Raw genomic sequence first — 26,503 nt, 5'->3', positions numbered from 1 at the left:
GAAGACTTACAACATTGACACAATTAGCTTTTCTAATGAACTATGCAACCAAACAATAATGAGTATCTCGACAGCTACAAGTGTTCCGAAGATACGGAGGCTGCTACGGGAATTGAACCTGCGCTGCTGCCTTGTTATGCATTACAAGCCAGCTGTTTAGCCCACTGTGCTAAACCAGCCCCAATAGTCTTTTATTGTCACGAGTTTGAAGGTACTGTGAAAAGCCCCTAATCGCCACATTCCGGCGCCTGTTCGGGTAAGCTGGTACAGGAATTGAACCCGCACTGCTGGCCTTGTTCTGTATTAACAAACCAGCTGTCTAGTCCACTGAACTAAACTTTTTCTGACATATCAAAGAACTTTATATATAATTATTATTTTGAAATACAACGACTATTTCAAGCAAATGTAACAGCAATGTGTGTACACATATCAGTGCAATTAACCTTCTGTTTCGGTTGCATTATTTGAGAAAAATGTTAGTCGTGACTCGGGAGACTAGAAAATTCACTGATTTTCTTCAAATAGTGTTATGGAAGCTTTGACATCCACTTGAACCACTGAGACAGCCAGAAGAAACTGCTTTTAAATGTGTACTGCGAAGGACTTAATTATAATTTCCAATGTTTTATACATGTCAGTGTTAAGAAGCAAAATTTGGACAGTGCTACTGAAGGGAAGCATGGATTGAGTGTGCAGGCTCTGTGAAGAATGTGATTCTAAAGGTATTCAAATTCTCATGCAATTGAGCTATAGCAATGTAAGCAATATAGGTAAAGTATCTATAGAATCCAGAGTCCCTACAGTGTAGAAGGAGGCCATTCAGCCCCATCGGGTTTGCACCGACCCTCAGAAAGAGTACCCTACCTGGGCCCACTCCCCCCCGCCATATCCCCGTAACTCCACCTAACCTGCACATGTTTGGACACTAAGGGACAATTTTAGCATGGTCAATCCATCGAACCTGCACATCTTTAGAATGTGGGAAGAAACCAGGGCACCCGGAGGAAACCCACGTAGACATGGGGAGAATATGCAAACGCCACACAGACAGTCACCCCAGGCCAGAATTGAAACCAGGGGCGGAATTCTCCCCAATCGGCGCGATGTCCGCCGACCGGCGCCAAAAACGGCGCAAATCAGTCCAGCATCGCGCCGCCCCAATGGTGCGGAATCCTCCGCATCTTGAGCAGCCGAGCCCTAACCTTGAGGGGCAAGGCTCGTGCCGGACTGATTTCGCCCCGCCAGCTGGCAGGAAAGGCCTTTGGTGCCCCGCCAGCTGGCGCGGAAATGACTTTGCCGGGTGGCGCATGCGCGGGAGCGTTAGTGGCCGCTCACGGCATCCCCGCGCATGCGCAGTGGAGGGGGTCTCTTCCGCCTCCGCCATGGTGGAGACCGTGGCGAAGGCGGAAGGAAAAGAGTGCCCCCATGGCACAGGCCCGCCCGCGGATTGGTGGGCCCTGATCGCGGGCCAGGCCACCGTGGGGGCACCCCCCGGGGCCAGATTGCCCCGCGCCCCCCCCCAGGACCCCGGAGCCCGCCCGCGCCGCCGTGTCCCGCCGGTAAGAGAGGTGGTTTCATCCAAGCCGGCGGGACAGGCATTCCAGCAGCGGGACTTCGTCCCATCCGGGCCGGAGAATCGCTGGGGGGGGGGCCCGCCAACCGGCGCGATTCCAGCCCCCGCCGAATATCCGGTGCCGGAGAATTCGGCAACCGGCGGGGGCGGGATTCACGCCAGCCCCCGTCGATTCTCCGTCCTGGCGGGGGGGTCGGAGAATCCCGCCCCAGGTCCCTGGCGTTATGAGGCAGCAGTGATAACTGTCACTGTACCACCCCTATTGGCTACCTTTGGTCAAAGAGACCACTGTCCTAAGGTAAGGTCCTAAGGGGCTGGTTTAGCTCACTGGGCTAAATCGCTGGCTTTTAAAGCAGACCAAGGCAGGCCAGCAGCACGGTTCAATTCCCGTACCAGCCTCCCTGAACAGGCACCAGAATGTGGCGACGAGGGGCTTTTCACAGTAACTTCATTTGAAGCCTACTTGTGACAATAAGCGATATTCATTTCATTAAGGAACAGGAATTGAGGGAATGGAGGAATATTATGTGTTTGGAAACCTCTTAGAGAGCCTCTGTGACTCCAGTCCAAAAAGCAAGATATAGCATACCAGTCTCCATAACATGCAATGCATAAATTAAACAAACATGTGGGGGGGAATCAACCATAAAAAGAGTAATGGAGCAAACAAGTACTTTAGACCATCAGGTTTAACAGCAATTCATAAGGAAACTTTAAACACTTATAGTAGTGCATTTTGTGAGGCAAACAAAGGTAGTTTTAAGGGATTTATATTTGTATTGGTAAATATTAGGAATGAGGTATAGGTTTAATTTAATGTTTCTGTGCCTGGAAGAGTAAAACCTATAGTTATATTCATGCTGGTTTAGCACAGTGGGCTAAACAGCTGACTTGTAATGCAGAACAAGGCCAGCAGCGCGGGTTCAATTCCCATACCGGCCTCCCCGAACAGGTGCCAGAATGTGGCGATTAGGGGCTTTTCACAGTAACTTCATTGAAGCTTATTTGTGACAATAAGTGATTATTATTATTATTATGCTGGACAAAAGTGTTTGTATGTGTGGGGGTTGCTTAAGTTCCAACTGCGTTTCTGTCATGTTTAGAGACGACTACGGGGTAAAGACTAAATAGGCCAGCAGGGGCATACGGGCATTACATGACAACTGGAGGCCCTTGTAAAATAAAAAAGCTTTTAAGTTTTAGTTTTAGCTGGATATATTGAAATTGGAAACAGGACATCGAGGGGGGAACATCTCTCAACTCTGCCAGAAGAAAGACTGGACAGGCTGGGAGCTGCAAAGAGGCAGACTACTGAGATTTCCAGTTACTGTCCAGATAACCAGGGAATTTGGACAGAAATAATTTCTTAAGACGACTGAAGTTAACAGAACGGAAACTAAGATATTGTTCAGAAGAAGGGTTTTGAGTGAAAGAGACAATGGCAGTAACCAGATTTAAGGTGGGACAGCAGACTTCAGAGGTAAATCAAACGTCTGATGTAATTTTAGTAAGAGTCTGGGAATCAAGAGTTAAAATAATTGTGAACAGTTTGTACAGCAGTCAAAATAAAGGGGGTGGTGTAAAACCTTGGACTGGATATGCTGTTAAAAGTGGAGTGGAAATTTTATTTAAAAGCATCATTTGTAAAACCTGAACTGGACTTCGGAATGCAAATCGCAAAGGCAAAACATTATTGTGAGAGAAAATTTTAAATGTGTGTTTTTGGGAGTGGAGTTTGTAAGCTCTCATGTGGCAATCATCGGAGGGAATTCTGAGGTGAAAACCACAGACTCTAAATGTGTGCTTAAAAGGGACTCTGTGCCAATGGGGCCATTGTATCGTAAGATCTATTTAGTAATCCGTGTTAATCTTCAAATCTGTGTGTACTTGTTCAGCTAAGGAGGGAAGTAAAGGGGTATTGTATAATAATCTAACTTTTCATGTTTAATGATTTTCTTTCCGTTGTTAAAACTAATTAGCGGTCCTGTGACTCTGTTCCTCCACGTTTTATAAAAAGAAAGTAAAAGTTATGTCTTTTTAGTCAGGGTTACATTCTGGGATCTTCCTGGCCAGTTATAACACCAACTGAGATTGCAACAATTTGAGATGTAGCCAGAAATTTAAACTTTTTAAATTCATAATTGCTAACTTGTTGATATTCCCAATGTTCTGCTGCAGCAATAAAGTTGAAGGTTTTTATTGACATTCTACTTATTAAAGCAAATAAAAAAATGAAGAACTGTCATGTTCTTATTTAAGTTTGCAATTTAACTGATCCAAAATATTGATATATGTATAAACCAGTGCGAGTGGAATTAGAGGAAACAAGAGTTTTCAAGTTGATATATTTGGGCAAGCAGGCAAAGAAATGCTCCAATTTGAAGGAATATTGATAAAAATTCTGGACCAAAAAGCAACTATCTACCTGGGAACTCAATGAAAAAGAGGCAAGATGGATATCACTGCATTCTAATTCATCTGATGTTGGAAGCCAGGAAATAAGGCAACTCTGTGTAGAATGACTTGATAATCTGACACAAATCAGAATTGTTATTATTCAGTCATGGGCTGTGGGCATCACTGATAAGGCCTGTATTTACTGCCCATCCTTATTTGGCCTTGAGAAGATGAAGGTGTGCTGCCCCCTTTAACAGCTGTAGTCTGTGCTGTAAAGGTATTTCCACAGTACTGTCAGAGAAGGAGTTCCAGGACCGATGAGGGTAGAGCATTAGATTTCCAAGTCAAGGGGGTGGCATGGTGGCACAGTGTTTAGCACTGCTGCCTCATGGCACCGAGGACCTGGGTTCGTTCCTGGCCCTGGGTCACTGTCCATGTGGAGTTTGCACATTCTCCCTGTGTCTGCTTGGGCCTCACCCCCAGAACCAAAGATGTGTAGGATAGGCCACGCTAACTAGTCCTTAAATTAAAAAAAAAAGATTTCCAAGTTAAGATGGTGTATGAGGCGGAGGTGCACATTGGAGGTGGTGATGCTCCCATGCACCTGTTATCCTTGTCCTCCCAGGTGATAGAGGTCTGGATTTGGGAGGGTGCTGTCAAAGGAGTCTTGGCGGTTTGCTGCAGTATATCTTGTAAATACACAATGCTGCCACTATGCACTGGTGGTGGAGGGGATGAATGTTTAAAGTGGTTTAAAGTGGCTTGTTTGATGAGGACAGACTATGAGCTGAGGAAAAGTAATGATATTTAGATGTCCATGTGCACAAATCAGTACAAACTATTGCATAGGCACTAACAAAAGTATTTGAAAAGGCAGCAGAATAGACATAGTACATAGAATATACAGTGCAGAAGGAGGACATTCGGCCCATCGTGTCAGCACCGACCCACTTAAGCCCTCACTTTCCACCCTATCGCTGCAAACCAATAACCCTCCTGACCTTTTTTGGTCACTAAGGGCAATTTATCATGGCCAATCCACCTAATTTGCACGTCTTTGGACTGTGGGAGGAAACCGAAGCACTCGGAGGAAACCCACGCAGACATAGGGGGAACTTCGCACAGACAGTGACCCAGTAGGGAATCGAACCTGGGACCCTGGCGCTGTGCAGCCACAGTGCTATCCACTTGTGCTACCGTGCTGCCCGACCATGGGCCAGAATCATGGCTTTTATCTCATAGAGATTGGATTTGAAACCTCACAAAAAGGTACATTGGCCTGGAGTACAGTGCGGCAGCGATTCACTAGAATGATACCAGGACTGGCAGGTTTAATTAACAATGCAGTTTGCACAAACATGACTTGTATTCCCTTTGAAGGTTGAGAGAATATCTAAATGAGCTGTTTAAAATGACAAAGGGATTCAATCTGGCTTATAATGAGAAACTATTTCCTCTGATGGAAAGACAAAGAAAGGAACAAAATCTTAAAATTAGAGCAAAACCATTTTGCGATGAAGCATTGCAGCATTCAGATCTTAAGTAATAATAATAATAATCTTTACAACTAACATGGGCAACAAATCTCACTGCGCTGCAAACAATTTTCTGAAAGGCAAGCATTAGTCTTGAACTTAACATTTTTGGGTTAATATTTTAGATATAATTCTCTTCCTCTTACCTTGTTCAACCATTCCACTCTTTCTATGTCTGGAAAATGCACCTGAATAAGAAGAAATAAAATTAATGCAAAATTGTTGAGAATTTTGGATGTTCTGTGGGTGGAATCCATTGTACAGTCAACTTTGAAATGTATTTTAGTAATATTCCATCAGCAACCAGGCCAGCTATATGCCACCTGTATCCAGAATCTTCTCCACTTAACTGCCCCAATTTCTCCTTCTCAAACGATCCATATTCTGACTAGCCAAGACTGCATGGCTAAATAGCAATTCTACTATTCACAAATATCTATGGCATTAATAATTCTGGCTAGAGTAACCCTGAAAACATAACTATTGCTGGCTCTAAGTTGATTAAAATGTCTTCATATTTGACCAAGTTAAATCCCCACAGCCATACCTCCTTCCATCCACTAGCCCTTGCATTTCACACTATGGGCCAGGTTTTTGCAGAGTCCAAATTTAGAATTCAGAATGTCCAAATTACCCAACAGCATGTCTTTCGGGACTTTTCCCCACTCTGCAGACTGTTTAAAAAGCTGGGCAAGATTTGGTTACGGCAGAACCTGTGCAGTTTTAATGGTACTCTTTGTTTACACTTCTTCCAAGGTTGCCATGATGAATCTTTGTCTGTGTTTCAAGCACTACAATTATCTCAGTAGGGGGATTTGAGTTTGCAGTTTGATTGACAATTTTACGTTATTAAAAGGCTATTTTAAGTGATTAGCTTTTGTTCACATGCAGTCTCAATCGAGAACTTTTTGTCAGAGATTTAAAAGCGTTGAATGGATTTCATGAAGGAGAGATTTTTCACTATCAGGTGTGTATGGATGAGAGCTGTATTATTCCTCTGAACCTTCTGGAGTCCGCACATGTGCAGTTGAATGCGGAAATTCAGAAACGCTGTCAGTGATTTTACACTTCTCCAGAGGGTGCACTAGTCCAGAATTTGAAATTGCTGAGGTAAAAACCATAGAACAAGATACACATTGTGTAGTGAGTTTATATTGGTGTACTCAGTTCAAATGTATTGCTGAATAGCCTCACTGACACTGAGAAACCAACTTTCTATTAACTGGAATTTCTGGGGTGGGATTCTCCATCCCGCCGTACCTGTTTTCTCGTGCAGCACGTCTCCACCGGCAGCGGGATCCTCCCTCCCATCAGCCGGCCAATGGGGCTTCCCATTGTGGCAACCCCCACGCCATCGGGAAATCCACGGGCATGAGTGCGCTTCCGGCGAAGCAGTGGATCCCGCCGGCGGAGAATCCCACTACTGGAGTTTGATAGCAGCTCTCTGGGCAGAATTTTCCGAAAAAATTACAAGTGTCATTTTCAGCGATAAAATCAGTGCAAATCCTGGCGGCACCAGTGGAGGGATCCGGACTGCAATTTTCAGACACTTGGAATAACTTTCTTTTCCCCTACATGAAAATGATGCGCCTCAGCTACGAAGCCCACTCTGGATTTCATTTGAGGATTTCAATGAAGGGACGCTGCATTTAAATGGCTCCAAGAACTTGCTCTCATTCAAGCCAGGAGGATGGCAGCAAGGAACCCAGCTTCTCAATTCTCAGAGAAGGGCCTCAGCCATTTGCTGGATGCCGTGGAGGAGAGGCGGGCTACAATCTAACTTTGGGCTGCCAGGTGACCCTCCAGCAAGGTGACAAATCCCTCTTGGGAGGCAGTGGTAGCATTGGTCAGAGTCAGCAGCCTGACCAAGAGGACGAGTGTCCTCCAATCAGCCAAGGTTAGAGTTCCCTATCTCCTCTCTGCACTCCATCGTCACCCTCCCGGAATGTCACCTCGATCACACATTCTGCCACCTCGCAGATCCTCAGCACCCGACCTCCCATTAACATCCTCAGACTACCCCGGCACTCGTCACAGAACCCCTCCCTGCTTACGCGCAGTGCCCACATATGTCATGTGCCATGAACACCTGACCCGCCAGGCGTCCAGTTCACATTATCCTCATTGGTGTTCCTGCAGGAGAAGCGCCCCAACCGCCACAAGCAAGAAAAAAAAATGGGTGGTGGGATGTCTGAGCTGAGGACCCTGACTCCGTACGAGGGGAGCCATCGAGCTTCAGGAGCGGGCCTGTGTTGAGAGTGAGGTGGGCCTACGAGAGAAAAGTGAGGAAACACTGCACCTTCATCCAGATGACCAGTCTGGTGAGTTCTGTGGAGGCCAAACGCAGGCCATGAACTAAAACATCCGTTGCCTTGCAGGAACATCAGCCAGGCCCGTCTCACAGCAATGTCCCACCGCACACCCTCAACACCACCTCAAAGGAAATCTCAGAGGAGGACACAGATGAAGCATTCCAGCTATCACCCACACCATCTATCATCGCAGAGACACACACATTGTCAGGCGAACGCAGCTGTCAGGCTTCTGGGTCACTATCTGGTGAGCACCACACAGGTGGATTGGATTGGATTTGTTTATTGTCATGTGTACCGAGGTACAGTGAAAAGTATTTTTCTGCGAGCAGCTCAAACAGATCATTAAGTACATGAAAATAAAATAAAATAAAAAGAAAATACATAATAGGGAAACACACGGTACACAATGTAAATACATAGACACCGGCATCAGGTGAAGCATACAGGAGTGTAGTATTAATCTGGTCTGTCTATAAAAGAGGGTTGTTTAGGAGTCTGGTAACAGTGGGGGAGAAGCTGTTTTTAAATCGGTTTGTGCGTGTTGTCAGACTTTTTATCTCCTGCCCGTTGGAAGAAGTTGGAATAGTTACTCACTGGAGTAAGAGGGGTGGGAGGGGTCTTTGATTATGCTGCCCGCTTTCCCCAGGCAGTGGGAAATGTAGACAGTCAATGAATGGGAGGCAGGTTTATGTGATGGACTGGGCTGTGTTCACGACTCTCTGAAGTTTCTTGTGGTCTTGGGCTGAGCAGTTGCCATACCAGGCTGTGATGCAGCCAGATAGGATGCTTTCTATGGTGCATCTGTAAAAGTTGGTATGAGTTAGTGTGGACATGCCGAATTTCCTTAGTGTCCTGAGGAAGTATAGGCGCTGTTGTGCTTTCTTGGTGGGAGTGTCGACGTGGGTTGACCAGGACAGATTTTTGGAGATGTGCACCCCTAGGAATTTGAAACTGCTAACCATCTCCACCTCGGCCCCGTTGATGCAGACAGGGGTGTGTACAGTCCTTTGCTTCCTGAAGTCAATGACTAGTTCTTTAGTTTTGATGGCATTGAGGGATAGATTGATGCCGTTGCACCACTCCACTAGGTTCTCTATCTCCCTCCTGTATTCTGACTCATCTTTATTTGAGATCCGACCCACAATGGTCTTGTTGTCAGCAAACTTGAAGATGGAGTTGGAACCAAATTTTGCCACGCAGTCGGGTGTGTACAGGGAGTAGAGTAGGGAGCTCAGTATGCAGCCTTGCGGGGTCCGGCTATTGAGGACGATTGTGGAGGAAGTGTTGTTGTTTATTCTTACTGATTGTTGTCTGTGGGTTAGAAAGTCGAGGATCCCAGGAGGCAGGAACGTCCCAAGGGTTGGACAGTCAGAGGTTTGCTGGATTCCTGGACTCAGCTGTGTCCCAGCCAGGTGCCATGCCTCTGGACATGTACATCCCTCAGCCACTTGGGATGCAGAGCCAAGAATTCCGGGAGGGGGTGTCAGTGACACTCCTGTGACTGCATCACTGAATGTAGGAGTCCCAAAGCCTTCTGCCACAGGAGATGGTGCCGACAATGCGTAGCACCCAGGCCAACACTCCAAGGGTGCCATCCGCAGTGTAAAGCCTGGGCCAGGTGGTCAGATCCATATTAACCCTGAGGACCATGGCTGAAGTGTTCTGGCAGAGCTAGATGACATTGAGGCTTCTGGAGCTCACTCCAGCTGTCCTCCTGTCCCATGGAGTAACCCAGGGCCCATGAGCACCCGGAGGGAGAATGATCTACTGGAGTATATCCCAGGGCCTTCTACTCAGGAGACCCTGGGATTAACTAAACAATCTGAATCCCCTCTTCCTCAGACCAACGCAACTTAGGTGCAACATGCTGAACAGGCTGTTGCAGCAACACCAGTGCCACCCGAAAGTAGGCCGAGTCTCACCAAAAAAAAGGTTAGAAGGGGTTACGGGGATAGGGAGGAGGTGTGGGCTTAAGTAGGGTACTTTTTCCAAGGGCCAGTGCAGACTCGATGGGCCGAATGGCCTCCTTCTGCACTATTGATTCTATGAGACAAAGCCTTTTCCGGCACATGTTGTCCGACAGCTCCATGAAGGACACTCAGGTCCAGTACACCCTCAGGCTCCTTCTGCGCCTTTGTACTCCCTGCACATCTTGGTACGGCCTCCAGCCCTGAGCCTGCCCTGCGGCCCCTTGGTCACCTGGACGTGGTCTTTGCCAGCACTATAATAAGTAGGATAGCCAGCTGCAGCACCTCCATACCGAGAGAGAGAAAGGGAGGCACACCAAAGAGACAGCACTACCATGAAAAAACTCTTCTGGAATCTGCACCAAAGCTCGGTTAGTCTCTGGAACTTGGCCAGAATGATCTTTTCTATAGGAATAACCTAGTTCTGCATGAAGGTACAAAAGGTACAGGAGGGTAATACACTCTGAGAGTGAGTGCTTTCGTCAAAGGCAGCAGCCCAGGCACAACTATCTCTACATCTGCACTCATTTTGCCCCAGGTTTACATTCTCATTGAATCACAATGGCAAGATCAGCACAGGAATTATTTAGATTTTGCACAATCCCTGCGCAGTGCAATCCAGAAGATTTAGGGCCAATATTTGCTAGAAATAACCAATATTGAGTCTAAACTCTCTTGTTTGTGCAGCACCTGGCACAAGAAGCACATTCAAATTTAATAGGCTACATTTTAAAAGTGGACATGGGGCAATGGAATGGTCCTTCTATTTCCAGTCGCATTGTTACTTTGCCACAAATTCACTCATGAATGACATACTGTTACATAGTGAGGTAGTAAACGCTAACTCATGCGTTATGCATGAATCATAGTAGATAATATGAAATTAAGAAACATTTTGTTCCTAAAATATTGATGAAAACCAAGTGGATGTCATTACTGGAAACTAATAAGTTACAATTCTGGAATTTAAGTACATTTAAAAAATTAAAAGACGGGAGGAAAGTTTTTAAAAGTACAGTTCCCGATTTTTTAAAAATCAAGATACTATGAAATGTGCAACTTTTATAACAGGTAACCATGTTTAAAAATGAATAAACTACATTTAAAATATTATAATATACTGCAATCCACAGTCTATCATTTAAAGCCACTGATGTAAATGCAAGTACAAGGCTGCTTGATGTACGATGCAGAAGTGAATGATTTTGTTCATATTATATCTCCATTCAAATTATTCAATCTAAGCAAGGTATAGGTAACATAAATGTGAATCATATGCCAAAAAATTGTATTTCTGATTAATTCAATGTCATAATTAACATAAGAATGGACGATATGGCTACAAATTAAACAGCTTAGTACCAACCACACGTTCCTACTTGTAATGTCTAGAACTTGTACATCGAGCTTACACTAAGCTTGAGAACAAAGTAAATCCATTCAAAGCTACTTTGTTTCTTCTTTCCAGTATTGGCACCGGAGTCACCATTAATGTTGCTCTTTTTAATGAGTGGAATACTCTCCACTCATGAGTGGAATACTATCCCACCAATCGGCACCAATAATAAATAACTGATGCATGTAGAAATGGTACAGCAGTTATCATGGGGGATTTTAATCTACATGTCGATTGGTTTAACCAGGTCGGTCAAGGCAGCCTTGAGGAGGAGTTTATAGAATGTATCCGCGATAATTTCCTAGAACAGTATGTAATGGAACCTACGAGGGACCAAGCGGTCCTAGATCTGGTCCTGTGTCATGAGACAGGATTGATTCAGGATCTCATAGTTAGGGATCCTCTCGGAAGGAGCGATCACAATATAGTGGAATTTAAAATACAGATGGAGGGTGAGAAGGTAGAATCAAGCACTAGTGTTTTGTGCTTAAACAAAGGAGATTACAATGGGATGAGAGAAGAATTAGCTAAGGTAGACTGGGAGCAAAGACTTTATGGTGAAACAGTTGAGGAACAGTGGAGAATCTTCCAAGCGATTTTTAATAGTGCTCAGCAAAGGTTTATACCAACAAAAAGAAAGGACGGTGAAAAGAGGGAAAATCGACCGTGGATATCTAAGGAAATAAGGGAGAGTATCAAATTGAAGGAAAAAACATACAAAGTAGCAAAGATTAGTGGGTGACTAGAGGACTGGGAAATCTTTAGGGGGCAACAGAAAGCTACTAAAAAAGCTATAAAGAAGAGTAAGATAGATTATGAGAGTAAACGTGCTCAGAATATAAAAACAGATAGTAAAAGTTTCTACAAATATATAAAACAAAAAAGAGTGGCTAAGGTAAATATTGGTCCTTTAGAGGATGAGAAGGGAGATTTAATAATGGGAGATGAGGAAATGGCTGAGGAACTGAACAGGTTTTTTGGGTCAGTCTTCACAGTGGAAGACACAAATAACATGCCAGTGATTGATGGAAATGAGGCTATGACAGGTGAGGACCTTGAGAGGATTATTATCACCAAGGAGGTAGTGATGGGCAAGCTAATGGGGCTAAAGGTAGACAAGTCTCCTGGACCTGATGGAATGCATCCCAGAGTGCTAAAAGAGATGGCTAGGGAAATTGCAAATGCACTAGTGATAATTTACCAAAGTCCACTAGACTCTGGGGTGGTCCCGGCGGATTGGAAATTAGCAAACGTGACACCACTGTTTAAAAAAGGAGGTAGGCAGAAAACGGGTAATTATAGGCCAGTGAGCTTAACTTCGGTAGTAGAGAAGATGCTGGAATCTATCATCAAGGAAGAAATAGCGAGGCATCTGGATGGAAATTGTCCCGTTGGGCAGACGCAGCATGGGTTCATAAAGGGCAGGTCGTGCCTAACTAATTTAGTGGAATTTGAGGCCACACCTGGAGTATTCTGTTCAGTTTTGGTCTCCTTACTTGAGAAAGGACGTACTGGCACTGGAGGGTGTGCAGAGGAGATTCACTAGGTTAATCCCAGAGCTGAAGGGGTTGGATTACGAGGAGAGGTTGAGTAAACTGGGACTGTACTCGTTGGAATTTAGAAGGATGAGGGGGGGTCTTATAGAAACATATAAGATTATGAAGGGAATAGATAGGATAGATGCGGGCAGGTTGTTTCCACTGGCGGGTGAAAGCAGAACTAGGGGGCATAGCCTCAAAATAAGGGGAAGTAGATTTAGGACTGAGTTTAGGAGGAACTTCTTCCCCCAAAGGGTTGTGAATCTATGGAATTCCTTGACCAGTGAAGCAGTAGAGGCTCCTTCATTAAATGTTTTTAAGATAAAGATAGATAGTTTTTTGAAGAATAAAGGGATTAAGGGTTATGGTGTTCGGGCCGGAAAGTGGAGCTGAGTCCACAAAAGATCAGCCATGATCTCATTGAATGGCGGAGCAGGCTCGAGGGGCCAGATGGCCTACTCCTGCTCCTAGTTCTTATGTTCTTATAATGTTGCCAAATTAACTAGATATGGCAGTTATTAATGATAATATTGCTTTTCAGAGTCGCCAGGTATCAAATGATACCACCACAAGGCTTTACCGGATATCGATCAAAGACCAAACAACCAGTTAGTCAGTTCAAGTTCAAAGATAGTTTATTTACACACAAGGATTACTTTGACATGCAACATAAAACACTACAAGTTAAACTACACCTAACAGCTACAATAACCTATACTTAACTTCAGGGCAACCGGCTCTTTGCAGGTGAACGAGGACTTTGTTCGGGTCTTGCATGGCTGGGTAGAAGTGGCTTCGTTTCTGCTGGGCTCATCCGTCTGGTAGCGATCGTTGGTCTTGATGCTTCACTTCGGTTTAGGCAGAGGCCGGAGCCAAGAGAGAACAAACACATGGCTGTGTCTCTTTTTATCCCTCTGGGATTTCGTGCTTTTTGGGGCGGTCCTTAACTTAGACCCAATAATTCGACAGGTTTCGATCACTGCCTTCAATTTTGGCCAATAAAGGGGCGGGTGCCTTGATGGCTGGACGTGTCCTGAGCGGTCATTGACCGTGGCTGTTTCGGCTTTCTTAGCAAAGGGAGTGGCGCCGGTTAGTCTGCATCTGTATCGGTTACCTGAGTACAGTCCTTTTGTTCTGGGGAAATGGTCCATTAGAATGCAAACGAGCGGAGGTTTCGATCGCGTCTAGCTATCTGGGTTGCAAATACACACACAAGCTCTGAGTGTGTCGGAGTCCTGTGTTGGCCATAATTCCCATGGTCCTTTGCAGGTGGCCATCTGAGATGGCTACAGTATATTCCGCATGCACCTGGTTTACATTCAGGCAAATTCTACTTTACTGCAGTATTACTGCATTATGCACCAAACAGTATGGGTGGTGGAGAAGCAACTAAATACCAGACCGATATCTGTACCCAGAGACAGACTTTCGAACATGCTGCTGTTCCACTTTAAAAATGTTTGCAAGCAATCAGGCTGTGGAGTACAAATCTGTAACATTTGAATAACTGAGAAATCACAGGCATGTCACTGAACAAATCCAAATGAAATGTTAAAATGTGCAAACTTTGAGTACGAGGTTTGATCAGCCTCTGGAGTGCGTTTAAATGTGGTCAAAACATTTGTCAGGACTTCCGGGTGCGGCAATGCGGAGCTGAGCCGCACGATTCGGCAGCTCCCGCTACCACGGACATTCGGGCTCGCTAGAAGAGCCCAAACGGAACATTTTTTGGAACTAACCCATGGGGAAGGTAAGAGGGAGGTCCCCCTCCAACTCGTATGAAATGGACTCAAAGCGTAACGGCCACAAAAGTGGCATTGAAGCAACGGGAAAAACCGGGGAAAAAAGACAAAATGGCGGCGGCCAGAGACAAAGGTGAGCTGCAGGAGCTGGAGCAGCGGGAAGGACCGGGGAAGAAAGATAGAATGGTGGCGGCCAGAGACAAAGGTGAGCTGCAGGAGCTGGAGCACCGGGAAGGACTGGGGAAGAAAGATAGAATGGCGGCGGCCAGAGACAAAGTAGAGCTGCAGGAGTTTATTAGGCACTGCTTCGAGGAGCATCGCGAGGAGATGCGTAAGGAAATGCTGGCGCCTATGCTTTCGGCAATCGAAGGACTAGGGATCACCCAGAAGGCCCACGAGGTTCAGATCCAGGATGTACAAAAAAGAGTTGGTCAGAACGAAGACGAGATCTCGGGCCTGGTGGCGAGAGTGGAGCAGAACGAGGCGCTACACAGGAGGTGGGCGGGAAGACTCGAAGACCTGGAGAACAGGTCAAGGAGAAAGAATCTGCGGATCCTGGGTCTCCCTGAAGGAGCGGAGGGGGCCGATGCCGGGGCATACGCGAGCACGATGCTCGGGGCGATGATGGGCAAGGAGGCCCCTTCGAGGCCGCTGGAGTTGGACGGGGCACACCGGGTGCTGGCGAGGAGGCCCCGGGCAAATGAGCCGCCAAGAGCGATGGTGGTGAGGTTCCACCGGTTCACGGACAGAGAGTGGGTCCTGAAATGGGCCAAGAAGGAGCGGAGCAGTAAGTGGGACAATGCAGAGATCCGAATATACCCGGACTGGAGCACGGAGGTTGCAAAGCGGAGTGCGGGTTTCAACCGGGCCAAAGCGGTGTTGCACCGGAAAGAAGTGAAATTCAAATGCTGCAGCCGGCGCGACTGTGGGTCACATACAAGGGCCAACACTGTTACTTCGAAATGCCTGAAGAGGCGTGGACATTTATACAAACCAAAAAGTTGAACTCGAACAGAGGTTCTGTGAGGGTGGGGGGGATATTTGAGGTTTGATGTGTGATGGTTGTTGTATATAGGGGGTCAATCACAATCACGCGCAGGAAATGTTACATGGGCTGGGGGAGAGAGACAAGGCCGCGACAGGAGCTGCGCCACAGGGGGCGGAGCAGGCTTTGGAAAGCGCGGGGTTTGGTTTTTCCCGCGCGCGGGAAGAAAGGTGGGAGGGGGAACCCCCACACGGGGAGGTCAATGGGATAGCGGGGGTAGCCGGGGTCAGCAGGTGTCAGCTGACTTACGGGAGTGACTTGGGGGGAGCAAAAAAGCTAGACAGGGGTCTAGCGGGGGGAGGGAAGGGGGGGGGAAAGGGTTGCTGCTGCACTGGCTGAAAGGGAATGGGACATAGAAGAGGTGGTCGGGACGGGGGTCCCCCGTCTGGGGGACTGGAGGGTGAGGGGGGCGTGGACACGGGACTGGCCCAGAAAAGGAGATGGCTAGTCGGCAGGGGGGTGGGGGTGGTTGGGGGGGGTGGGGTGGGGGGGAGCCCCTCCAATCCGGCTGATAACGTGGAACGTGAGGGGGCTGAATGGGCCGGTGAAGAGGGCTCGAGTGTTCGCGCACTTAAAGGGACTGAAGGCGGACGTGGTCATGCTCCAAGAGACTCACCTGAAGGTGGCGGACCAGGTCAGGTTAAGAAAGGGATGGGTAGGACAGGTATTCCACTCGGGACTGGACGCGAAGAATAGAGGGGTGGCAATATTGGTGGGAAAGCGGGTGTCATTTGAGGCCAAGACTATTGAGGTGGACAATGGAGGGCGATATGTAATGGTGAGCGGTAGGCTGCAGGGGACGTGGGTGGTGTTGGTAAACGTGTACGCCCCGAACTGGGATGATGCAGGATTCATGAAGCGCATGTTGGGGCGCATTCCGGACCTGGAGATAGGAGGCCTGATAATGGGAGGGGACTTCAATACAGTGTTGGACCCAGCACTGGACCACTCCAAATCAAGGACTGGAAAGAGGCTGGCGGCGGCCAAGGTACTTAGGGGGTTTATGGATCAGATGGGGGGAGTGGACCCATGGCGGTTTGCAAGGCCGCAGGCCAGGGAATTTTCTTTCTTTTCTCATGTACACAAAGCCTACTCCCGGATAGATTTTTTTGTTCTGGGCAGGGCGCTCATCCCGAGGGTGGAGGGGACGGAGTATTCGGCCATAGCCGTTTCGGACCATGCCCCGCACTGGGTGGAACTGGAGCAGGGAGAGGAGAGGGACCAACGCCCGCTGTGGCGGCTGGATGTGGGACTGCTGGCGGACGAGGTGGTGTGTGGGAAGGTGAGGGGGTGTATCGAAAGGTACTTGGAGGCCAACGACAACGGGGAGGTGCGGGTATGGGTGGTTTGGGAGGCGTTGAAGGCGGTGGTCAGGGGAGAGCTAATCTCCATTAGGGCTCACAGGGAGAAGACAGAGGGCACGGAAAGGGAGAGGTTAGTGGGGGAGATTTTGAGAGTGGACAGGAGATACGCAGAGGCCCCGGAGGAAAGATTACTTGGGGAAAGACGACGGCTCCAGGCGGAGTTTGACCTGTTGACCACAGGGAAGGCAGAGACACAGTGGAGGAAAGCGCAGGGGGCGACCTATGAGTATGGGGAAAAGGCTAGTCGGATGCTGGCACACCAGCTCCGTAAAAGGATGGCAGCGAGGGAAATAGGGGGAGTCAAAGATGGAAGGGGAGCCACGGTTCGGAGTGCGACAAAAATAAATGAGGTATTTAAGGCCTTCTATGAAGAGCTGATCCCAGCCCCCAACGGGGGAAGAGGGTATGAGGCGATTCCTAGACCAGCTGAGATTCCCGAGGGTGGAGGAGCAAGAAGTGGCTGGTCTGGGGGCACCAATTGGGTTGGAGGAGCTGAGCAAGGGTTTGGGGAGCATGCAGGCGGGGAAAGCCCCGGGACCGGATGGGTTCCCGGTGGAGTTCTACAGGAAGTACGTAGACCTGTTGGCCCCGCTACTAGTGAGGACCTTTAATGAGGCACGAGAGGAGGGGACCCTACCTCCGACAATGTCGGAAGCGACAATTTCTTTGATCCTAAAGCGGGACAAGGACCCACTGCAATGTGGATCGTACAGGCCGATCTCGCTCCTTAATGTGGATGCAAAGTTGCTGGCAAAGGTGCTGGCCACGAGGATCGAGGGCTGTGTCCCGGGGGTGATTCACGAGGACCAGACAGGATTTGTAAAGGGTAGGCAGCTAAACACCAATGTGCGGCGGCTCTTAAACGTGATAATGATGCCATCGGTGGAGGGAGAAGCGGAGATAGTGGCAGCTATGGACGCGGAGAAGGCCTTTGACCGAGTAGAGTGGGAGTACCTCTGGGAGGTGTTGCGTAGGTTTGGGTTCGGGGGAGGGTTTATCAGTTGGGTTAAGCTCCTTTACAGAGCCCCGGTGGCGAGTGTAGTGACGAACCGGCGGAGGTCGGAGTACTTTCGGCTGTACCGAGGGACGAGGCAGGGGTGCCCCCTGTCCCCCCTGTTGTTCGCATTGGCGATCGAACCATTGGCCATGACATTGAGGGAGTCCAATTAATGGAGGGGGGTGGTCCGAGGGGGAGAAGAGCATCGGGTGTCGCTATATGTGGATGACCTGTTGCTGTACGTGGCGGATCCAATGGAGGGGGATGGTGGAGGTCATGCAGACTCTAAGGGAGTTTGGGGAGTTTTCGGGCTATAAGCTCAATGTCGGGAAGAGTGAGCTCTTTGTATTACAGGCGGGGGACCAAGAAAGGGATAGGGGACCTACCGCTGAGGAGGGCGGAAGGGAGCTTTCGGTATCTGGGGATCCAGATAGCCAGGAGTTGGGGGACCCTACATAAACTGAATCTGACGAGGTTGGTGGAGCAAATGGAAGAGGATTTTAAAAGATGGGACATGTTACCGCTCTCGCTGGCGGGTAGCGTGCAATCGGTCAAAATGGTGGTCCTTCCGAGGTTTCTGTTTGTGTTTCAGTGCCTTCCCATCGTGATCACTAAGGCCTTTTTTAAGAGAGTAGGCAGGAGTATTATGGGGTTTGCGTGGGCGAATAAGACCCCGAGGGTAAGGAGAGGGTTCCTGGAACGCAGTAGGGACCGAGGAGGGTTGGCGCTGCCAAACCTGGGGAGCTACTACTGGGCAGCAAATGTGTCGATGATCCGCAAGTGGGTTATGGAGGGAGAGGGGGCGGCATGGAAGAGGATGGAGATGGCGTCCTGCAAAGGAACGAGTCTGGGGGCGTTGGTGACGGCACCGCTGCCGCTCTCGCCGACAAAGTATACCACGAGCCCGGTGGTGGCGGCAATGCTAAGGATCTGGGGCCAGTGGAGACGGCACAGGGGTGCAGTGGGAGCATCGGTGTGGTCCCCGATCAGGGGTAACCATCGGTTTGTCCCGGGGAAGATGGACGGGGGGTTCCAGAGCTGGCATCGGGCGGGGATCAGAAGAATGGGGGACCTGTTCATTGACGGAACGTTTGCGAGCCTGGGGGCACTGGAGGAGAAGTTTGAGTTACCCCCGGTAAAGGCCTTTAGATATATGCAGGTGAGGGCTTTTGTAAGGCGACAGGTGAGGGAATTCCCGTTGCTCCCGGCACAAGAAATTCAAGACAGGGTGATCTCGGGCGCATGGGTCGGGGAGGGAAAGGTGTTGGAAATACACCAGGAGATGAAAGAAGAAGGGGAAGCGCTGGTAGGAGAGTTGAAGGATAAATGGGAGGAGGACCTGGGGGAGGAGATCGAGGAAGGTCTGTGGGCGGATGCCCTAGGTAGGGTTAATACCTCCTCCTCGTGTGCCAGACTCAGCCTGATACAATTTAAGGTGGTTCACAGAGCTCACCTGACGGGGCGAGGTTGAGCAGGTTCTTTGGGGTAGAGGACAGATGTGGAAGGTGCTCAGGGAGCCCGGCAAACCATGTCCATATGTTTTGGTCATGCCCGGCACTGGAGGGGTTCTGGAGAGGAGTTGCGGGAGCAATATCTCAGGTGTTGAAAGTCCGGGTCAAGCCAAGCTGGGGGCTAGCAATATTCGGAGTAGTGGACGAACCGGGAGTGCAGGAGGCGAAAGAGGCCGGCATTCTGGCCTTTGCGTCCCTAGTAGCCCGACGAAGGATCTTGCTAATGTGGAAGGAGGCGAAGCCCCCCAGCCTGGAGGCCTGGATAAACGATATGGCTGGGTTCATAAAGTTGGAGAGGATTAAGTTTGTCTTGAGAGGGTCTGCGCAGGGGTTCTACAGGCGGTGACAACCGTTCCTAGACTATCCCGCGGAGCGTTAGACGAGGGTCGGTCAGCAGCAGCAGCAACCTGGGGGGGGGGGGACACGTCCGGGGAGGGGGGGGGGGGGAGGGTGGAGGGGGAGCTGCCTGGGGGGATGGATGAGCAAGAGATAACATGAAGAGTCGGGGAAATTGGCACGTACGGGAGAGAGCCAGTGTACAAAGCTGTGTAAATATACTATTTTGCCATGTATATATCTTGCTCCGCGCGATTTCTCGTTTCTTTTTTTTTTTGTTACTGTTTGTAAGGGAGAAAAATTGTGTTAAAAACTTTAATAAATATATTTTAAAAAAAACACATTTGTCAGAGTTAAAAGCTGACTATGAAAGAAAACTGCCAATTAGTGGGGTGGCACAGTGGTTATCACAGTTGCCCCACAGAGCCAGGGACCCAGGTTCGATTCCGGTCTTGAGTGACTGTGTGGATTCTCTCCGTACTGTCCGAACGATGTGCAGGTTAAGTGGATTAGTCATGCTAAAATTGCCCCTTAGTGTCCATAGGGGTTAGACCGGGTTACGGGGATAGGGCAGGGGAGTGGACCTCGGTAGGGTGGATTTTCAGAGGGTCAGTGCAAACTTGATGGGCAGAATGGCCTCCTTCTACTTTGTAGGGATTCTATGATTCTCAATCAACAATGCTTGAATTATTATTTTTTTAAGTGTATTTTGTTCCAAACATAGTCAAAGGTACAATGACATGAACAAATCAAAAAACATTCTCCACACCTCGCAGTTTGAGCTAGTTTTTCCCCCTTTTCACTCTCTCCCCCCCTCCCCACTCCTGCGATGAACAATTCCTCAAAATTGGTCATGAACAGTTCCCTCAGTGTCTGAAAGCACTCTGCTGATCCCCCAATTCATAAACAAAGTTGTACAGGTCCCCCAACCAGGCCACCATCCCTGGTGGTGTTGTCGACCACCATTCCAACAGAATCCTTCGCCAGGGAAGAAGAGAGGCAAAGGCCATAATGTTGGCCTTTCTCCCCTCCATCAGCTCCGGCATTTACGAGTTCCCAAAAATCAATACCATAGGGTCTGGCCCAACCTCTACCTCCACAATCTTTGATCACGCCTCAAACACCTCCTCCCAGTATCTCTCCAACTTCTCGCAACCCCACAACATATGCATGTGATTTGCTGGTCCTCACCCACACTTCTCACATTCGTCTGCCATCCCCTGCATCCTCGCCCAAGTCAAATGTACCCTATACACCACCTTAAACTGAATCTAACTTATCCTCGCACATGAGGAGGTCAAGTCCGCCCTATGCATCATCTCACCCCACACTCCCCCATCCCATCTCCCACCCCCAGCTCCTCCTCCTATTTCTCTTTAATCATCACCACCTGCGCTCCCCCGTGCTCCCCCAGCCACTAGTATATATCCCCAATCCTACACTCCCCTTCCACATCCGGGAGCAGCCCCTTCTTCCTAAAGTGTCTCCTCAACTGGTTCCATACCCTATTCATATACTGTACCACTGGGCTCACTGTGTACCTCCTCGGTGGCAGCAGAAGCGCTGTTATCACCATGGCCCTCAGGCTGTATCCCCTATAGGACTCCTCCTCCATCCTATCCCATTCTAACCCCTCTACCTCCCACCACCACCTTGTCATAATATGTACCCATGCAATTCATGAGGTAAAAGCAGGCAGTGACAGACACCCAGGTGAGCCAATCAATATACAGAACAGAACACGATCAATCACAAGTCACAACACCAAGGGGGGGCTTCCAACTATAAAACACACGAGGCATCAGCACTCCGCCTCTTTCCATTGGTGATAGCTGTAGTGACAGTCAGGGTGTACAAATCATTCAACACCTTCTACACGTGGATCAGAGCTAGCCTGGTCTAGATAGTTAATGTTAGTTTACTCAGAGGAGTAGAGAGTCAACCCACAGGCAGCTGTGTGCTTCGTTACTGAAGTTCAATCAATCTTATTGAACCAATTACTACGTTTGATGTGTGCTTTATCATTTCACTGCATCGTGTTGCAGTCCGTGTTACCCCAGGGTGAATCACACAACATGATAACAGGATGACAACTGCTTTAAGTAATTTATCTTCGAAAAAATCACTGACGACCAGCAACTGCTTTCCAGATGCATGGAAAAGATCCAGGCACCTCCACAGCTCCGGACCTCTGGGAACCTTGGCGCCAACTGGCGGGTCTTCAAGCAGAAATTCAGTCCATACATTGAGGCCTAGGGCCTCGAAAGTGCATCCGATGCCCGAAAAATCATGCTGCTACTGTCTCCTGCGGACGACCAGGCCATCCAAATCTTCAATTCACTCACGTTTGCCGACGGTGAGGACAAGACCAAGTTCCAGACCGTCCTAGCCAAATTCGGCAGTCACTGTGAGGTCGAGACGAACAAAAGCTTCGAGGGTTATGTCTTCCAGCAGTGCCTTCAGGGTAAGGATGAGCCTTTCCAGTCTTTTCTCACTCATCTTCGCATTCTAGCGAAATCCTGCAACTATGGTGACACCGCTGACTCCCTCATCAGGGATCAGATTGTGTTTGGCGTCCACTCCGACGCCCTGCGGGAGCAGCTCCCAAAAATAAAAATTATGACCCTGCCAGTAGCCATCGAGACGTGCAAGGTCCACGAACAGGCGAAAAGTCACTATTCCTGCCTTAAGTCGGCAGAGCAGGACCAACTTGCCTCCCGCGAGGTTGAAAGCGTACAGGCCATCGCCATAATGCGGGGCCTGAGCATTAATGAAGGTGGTCACTTCGCGTGCTTTTCCAGGGGTCCCACGCATGCGCACCACGGTCTAGAGAACGAAGCAGCCGAAGCCTACACTGCGCAGGTGCGAGCAGCGGCTGACCGCACTGCGCATGTGCAACGACGCACCGACCATCATGACGTCGACGTGATGACATGCCCCAACTGCGGCACCGCCCATTTAAAGCGGCAATGTCCTGCAAGAGGCAGGCGATGTCCCAACTACAAGAAGCTTGGCCATTATGCTGTTTGGTGCAGGTCTGCACCTCCGATGGGGGGACATCGATCCCAGGTCCAACGCAGACGCGTTAGAAGTGTGTAGGACGGGCTGCTGGATTTGGAACCTGATCCCATCACGGATCCAGAGGACGACTGCCCGGAGTCCCCATATCGAGTGGGCACCATCACCATGCATGACAAGGCCTCCTCGCATGTGGATTATGCGGACGAGTGGCGTGCCACAGAACAAGGCAATGATTGTAGCATCCGGTTCAAGCTGGACACCGGTGCTTCGGCCAATCTAATATCCCAAGCTGATCTTGCTCGTAGCCAAAGGCAGCCAACAATTCTTCCGCCGGCCTGCCAGTTGCTCAACTACAATGGGAATGCCATCACCGCGTTAGGATCCTGTCACCTACACGTATCCAACAAGGTCATCAAGGCCACTTTGCAGTTTGAGATCGTCAAGCCCGGCAAGGCTTCCCTGTTTGGTGCCCATGCATGCGAGCTGCTCCATCTCGCCCAGCGTGTACATGCCATGTCCTCTGCCAACAGCACTCTTCAGGCCGACATTGAGGAGCTACTCTTCCAATACCCGGATGTGTTCACTGGGAAGGGTACGCTGCACTACAGTTATAAAATTCTGCTCAGGCCTGATGCCACCCCTGTCATCCATGCGCCACGCCGGGTGCCGGCGCCCCTCAAGGACCATCTAAAGGCGCAGCTGCAGGAGCTCCAGGATCAAGGAATAATATCCAAGGTGACGGAACCGACTGACTGGGTCAGCTCGATGGTCTGTGTCAAGAAGCCCTCTGGAGAACTGCACATTTGTATTGATCCCAAGGATCTGAACCGCAACATTATGAGGGAACACTACCCAATCCCGAAGTGGGAGGAGCTGATGAGTGAAAAGGCATATGCCAAATTCTTTACAAAACTGGATGCATCGCGTGGCTTCTGGCAGATACAACTGGACGAGTCCAGCAGGAAGCTCTACACGTTTAATACACCCTTCGGAAGATATTACTACAACCGCATGCCGTTTGGTATTGTTTCGGCCTCCGAAATCTTTCATCGAATAATGGAGCAAATGCTAGAGGGCATAGACAGTGTGCGGGTTAATGTTGACGACGTCATCATCTGGTCCACGACCCCGGAGGTACATATGTCGCGTTTGCAACAGCGACACCCGGCATTCCCTGCTCCCCCTCACAAACCCCTGCCACTCTACTGACCCCCTAAGGGCCATCACCAAGGGTTCTGTCACCGGCGTAAACAGAAGGAGCGACAATGGGCACCCCTTCCTCGTTCCCCTGTGCAACCTGAAGCTCCGTGAACTCATCTTGTTCGTCCGTACACTCACCACCGGGGCCATGCACAGCAGACACATCCACACCACAATCCTCGGCCCAAACCTAAACCTTCCCAAAACAGGTACCACCACTCCACTCGGTCGAAAGTCTTCTCCGTGTCCATAGAGACCACTACCTCCGATACCCTCTCCCTTTGACGGGGTCATGATCACATTTGATAACCGCCTAATGCTACTGAAAAGCTGCGTGCCCTTTGCGAAACCCGTTTGGTCCTCTGCAACCATCCCCGGAATGCATCCTTCCAACCTCCCCGCCACTAACTTGGCCAACACTTTCACATCCATGTTTAACAATGATATTGGCCTGTATGACCCACCCTCCAAAAGGTCCTTCCCCTTCTTCAGGAATAGTGTGATCGATGCCTGGATCCGTGTCTCCGGCAGCTATCCCATATTCAGCACCTTGCTAAACATCCCCAATAAAGGTGGTGCCAAATCCGTCGCAAACTCCTCATAGAATTCCACCAGGTAACCGTCCGGCCCTAGGGTCTTCCCCGACTGTTTAACTGCGTGACCAATTATTTGGCTTCTGTCTCCAATGTGACACTGGATATTAATAGACATTTTTGTGTGTGTTTTTTTCTGCACCTCAATGTAGCAGTGGGATGCATGGCTTATACCCAAACTACAGAGGCATTGGTCCCACCAGCAGATTCATGCACTCACAAATAAGCAAATTGGGGACTTTTTTTGTCTTTATGGGATGTGGGCATCGCTGACTGGGTCCGCATTTATTGCCCATCCCTGAGGGCATTTAAGAGTCAACCACAATGGTGTGGGTCTGGAATCACGTAGGCCAGACCAGGTAAAGATGACAGATTTCCTTCCCTAAAGGAAATTAGTGAACCAGATGGGTTTTTATGACAATTGACAATGGTTACATGGTCATAGAACATAGAACATTACAGCGCAGTACAGGCCCTTCGGCCCTCGATGTTGCGCCGACCTGTGAAACCACTCTAAAGCCCATCTACACTATTCCCTTATTATCCATGCGAGTCCATTACTGTTGCAGGCAGGGCATTCCACACCCTTACTACTCTCTGAGTAAAGAACCTACCTCTGACATCTGTCTTATATCTATCTCCCCTCAATTTAAAGCTATGTCCCCTTGTGCTAGACATCACCATCCAAGGAAAAAGGCTCTCACTGTCCACCCTATCCAATCCTCTGATCATCTTGTATGCCTCAATTAAGTCACCTCTTAACCTTCTTCTCTCTGAAAACAGCCTCAAGTCCCTCAGCCTTTCCTCATAAGACCTTCCCTCCATACCAGGCAACATTCTGATAAATCTCCTCTGCACCCTTTCCAATGCTTCCACATCCTTCCTATAATGCGGCGACCAGAATTGCACGCAATACTCCAAATGTGGCCGCACCAGAGTTTTGTACAGCTGCAACATGACCTCATGGCTCCGAAACTCAATCCCTCTACCAATAAAAGCTAACACACCGTATGCTTTCTTAACAACCCTCTCAACCTGAGTGGCAACGTTCAGGGATCTATGTACATGGACACCGAGATCTCTCTGCTCATCCACACTGCCAAGAATCTTACCATTAGCCCATCTTTAGACTTTTAATTCCAGATTTTTATTGAATTCAAATTTCACCATCTGCTCTGGTATTCAAACCCGGGTCCCCAGAACAATACGCTGGGTCTCAGAATTATTAGTCCAGTGACAATACCACTATGCCACTGCCTCCCCTCATGTCTGTTAAAGGACCTGTGAGAAATCGGTCACCGATGAGTGAGGCAGCAATTGGGCTTAGCCCACTCAGAATTCTTCAATGGTTCCCAGAATTATTATAACCACTAGAAAGAGCAGGAATTTTTCTCTCACTCCACAAGGAGGTGTGATCACCATACCTCCCCCTCCCCGCCCCCCAACCATTATCCTGCCCAAACTCTCTCCCAGAACTGACGTTTGAGCTGTTACTGGCAACACAGGCAGACTAAAATTGACATCAATTGGCAGATGAGACCACTCACCTGAGCAACAATCATTCAACATCCCCACGAAAGAGCCTTGATTATTCAAATATTTCCTCATATCTAGATAGACGGCAAAGCTCATTCGCAGTCCTATATTTTATCAGAAACAGTAATGAATATATTGCTTATAATTTGGAGCTTTCTTAAATGACAAACTTAGTAAACTATGGTGGGATTTGTTGAGGCTGTATTCTCTCTCTCAGCTTCATCCTTCATTGTTGTGTAACTGTTCAGCTGCTTCACAGATTGAACTAATGTGACGAAGACCAAACAAATCTGAACAATATGTTTATAAAATGAGACTTTCTGATAAACAACATTTATGTATTCTTAGAAAAAAGCTTCTTTAAAGGTCCACTTCAGAGACAGGTGTCTATTTTATTTCAGAGGTGTTCCAACATAGCCTTTAGTTCCTGGACT

At 48.6% G+C, this 26,503-nt stretch overlaps 1 protein-coding gene across 1 annotated transcript in view; it reads right to left on the bottom strand.

The window, feature by feature from the left end:
- The window catches only part of LOC140388827 (extended synaptotagmin-3-like), a 184,726-nt gene that overhangs the window by 141,164 nt on the left and 17,059 nt on the right, over positions 1-26,503 (bottom strand). The window contains exon 2 of the mRNA XM_072473172.1: positions 5,655-5,696. Coding sequence (XP_072329273.1) covers positions 5,655-5,696 — 42 coding nt within the window. The remainder of the gene's footprint in view (positions 1-5,654; positions 5,697-26,503) is intronic.

Source organism: Scyliorhinus torazame, chromosome 2 (assembly GCF_047496885.1).
Source record: "Scyliorhinus torazame isolate Kashiwa2021f chromosome 2, sScyTor2.1, whole genome shotgun sequence".
NCBI lineage: Eukaryota > Metazoa > Chordata > Chondrichthyes > Carcharhiniformes > Scyliorhinidae > Scyliorhinus > Scyliorhinus torazame.
Note: the sequence above shows the minus strand (reverse complement) of the source record. Positions and strands in the feature narration are given on the sequence as shown.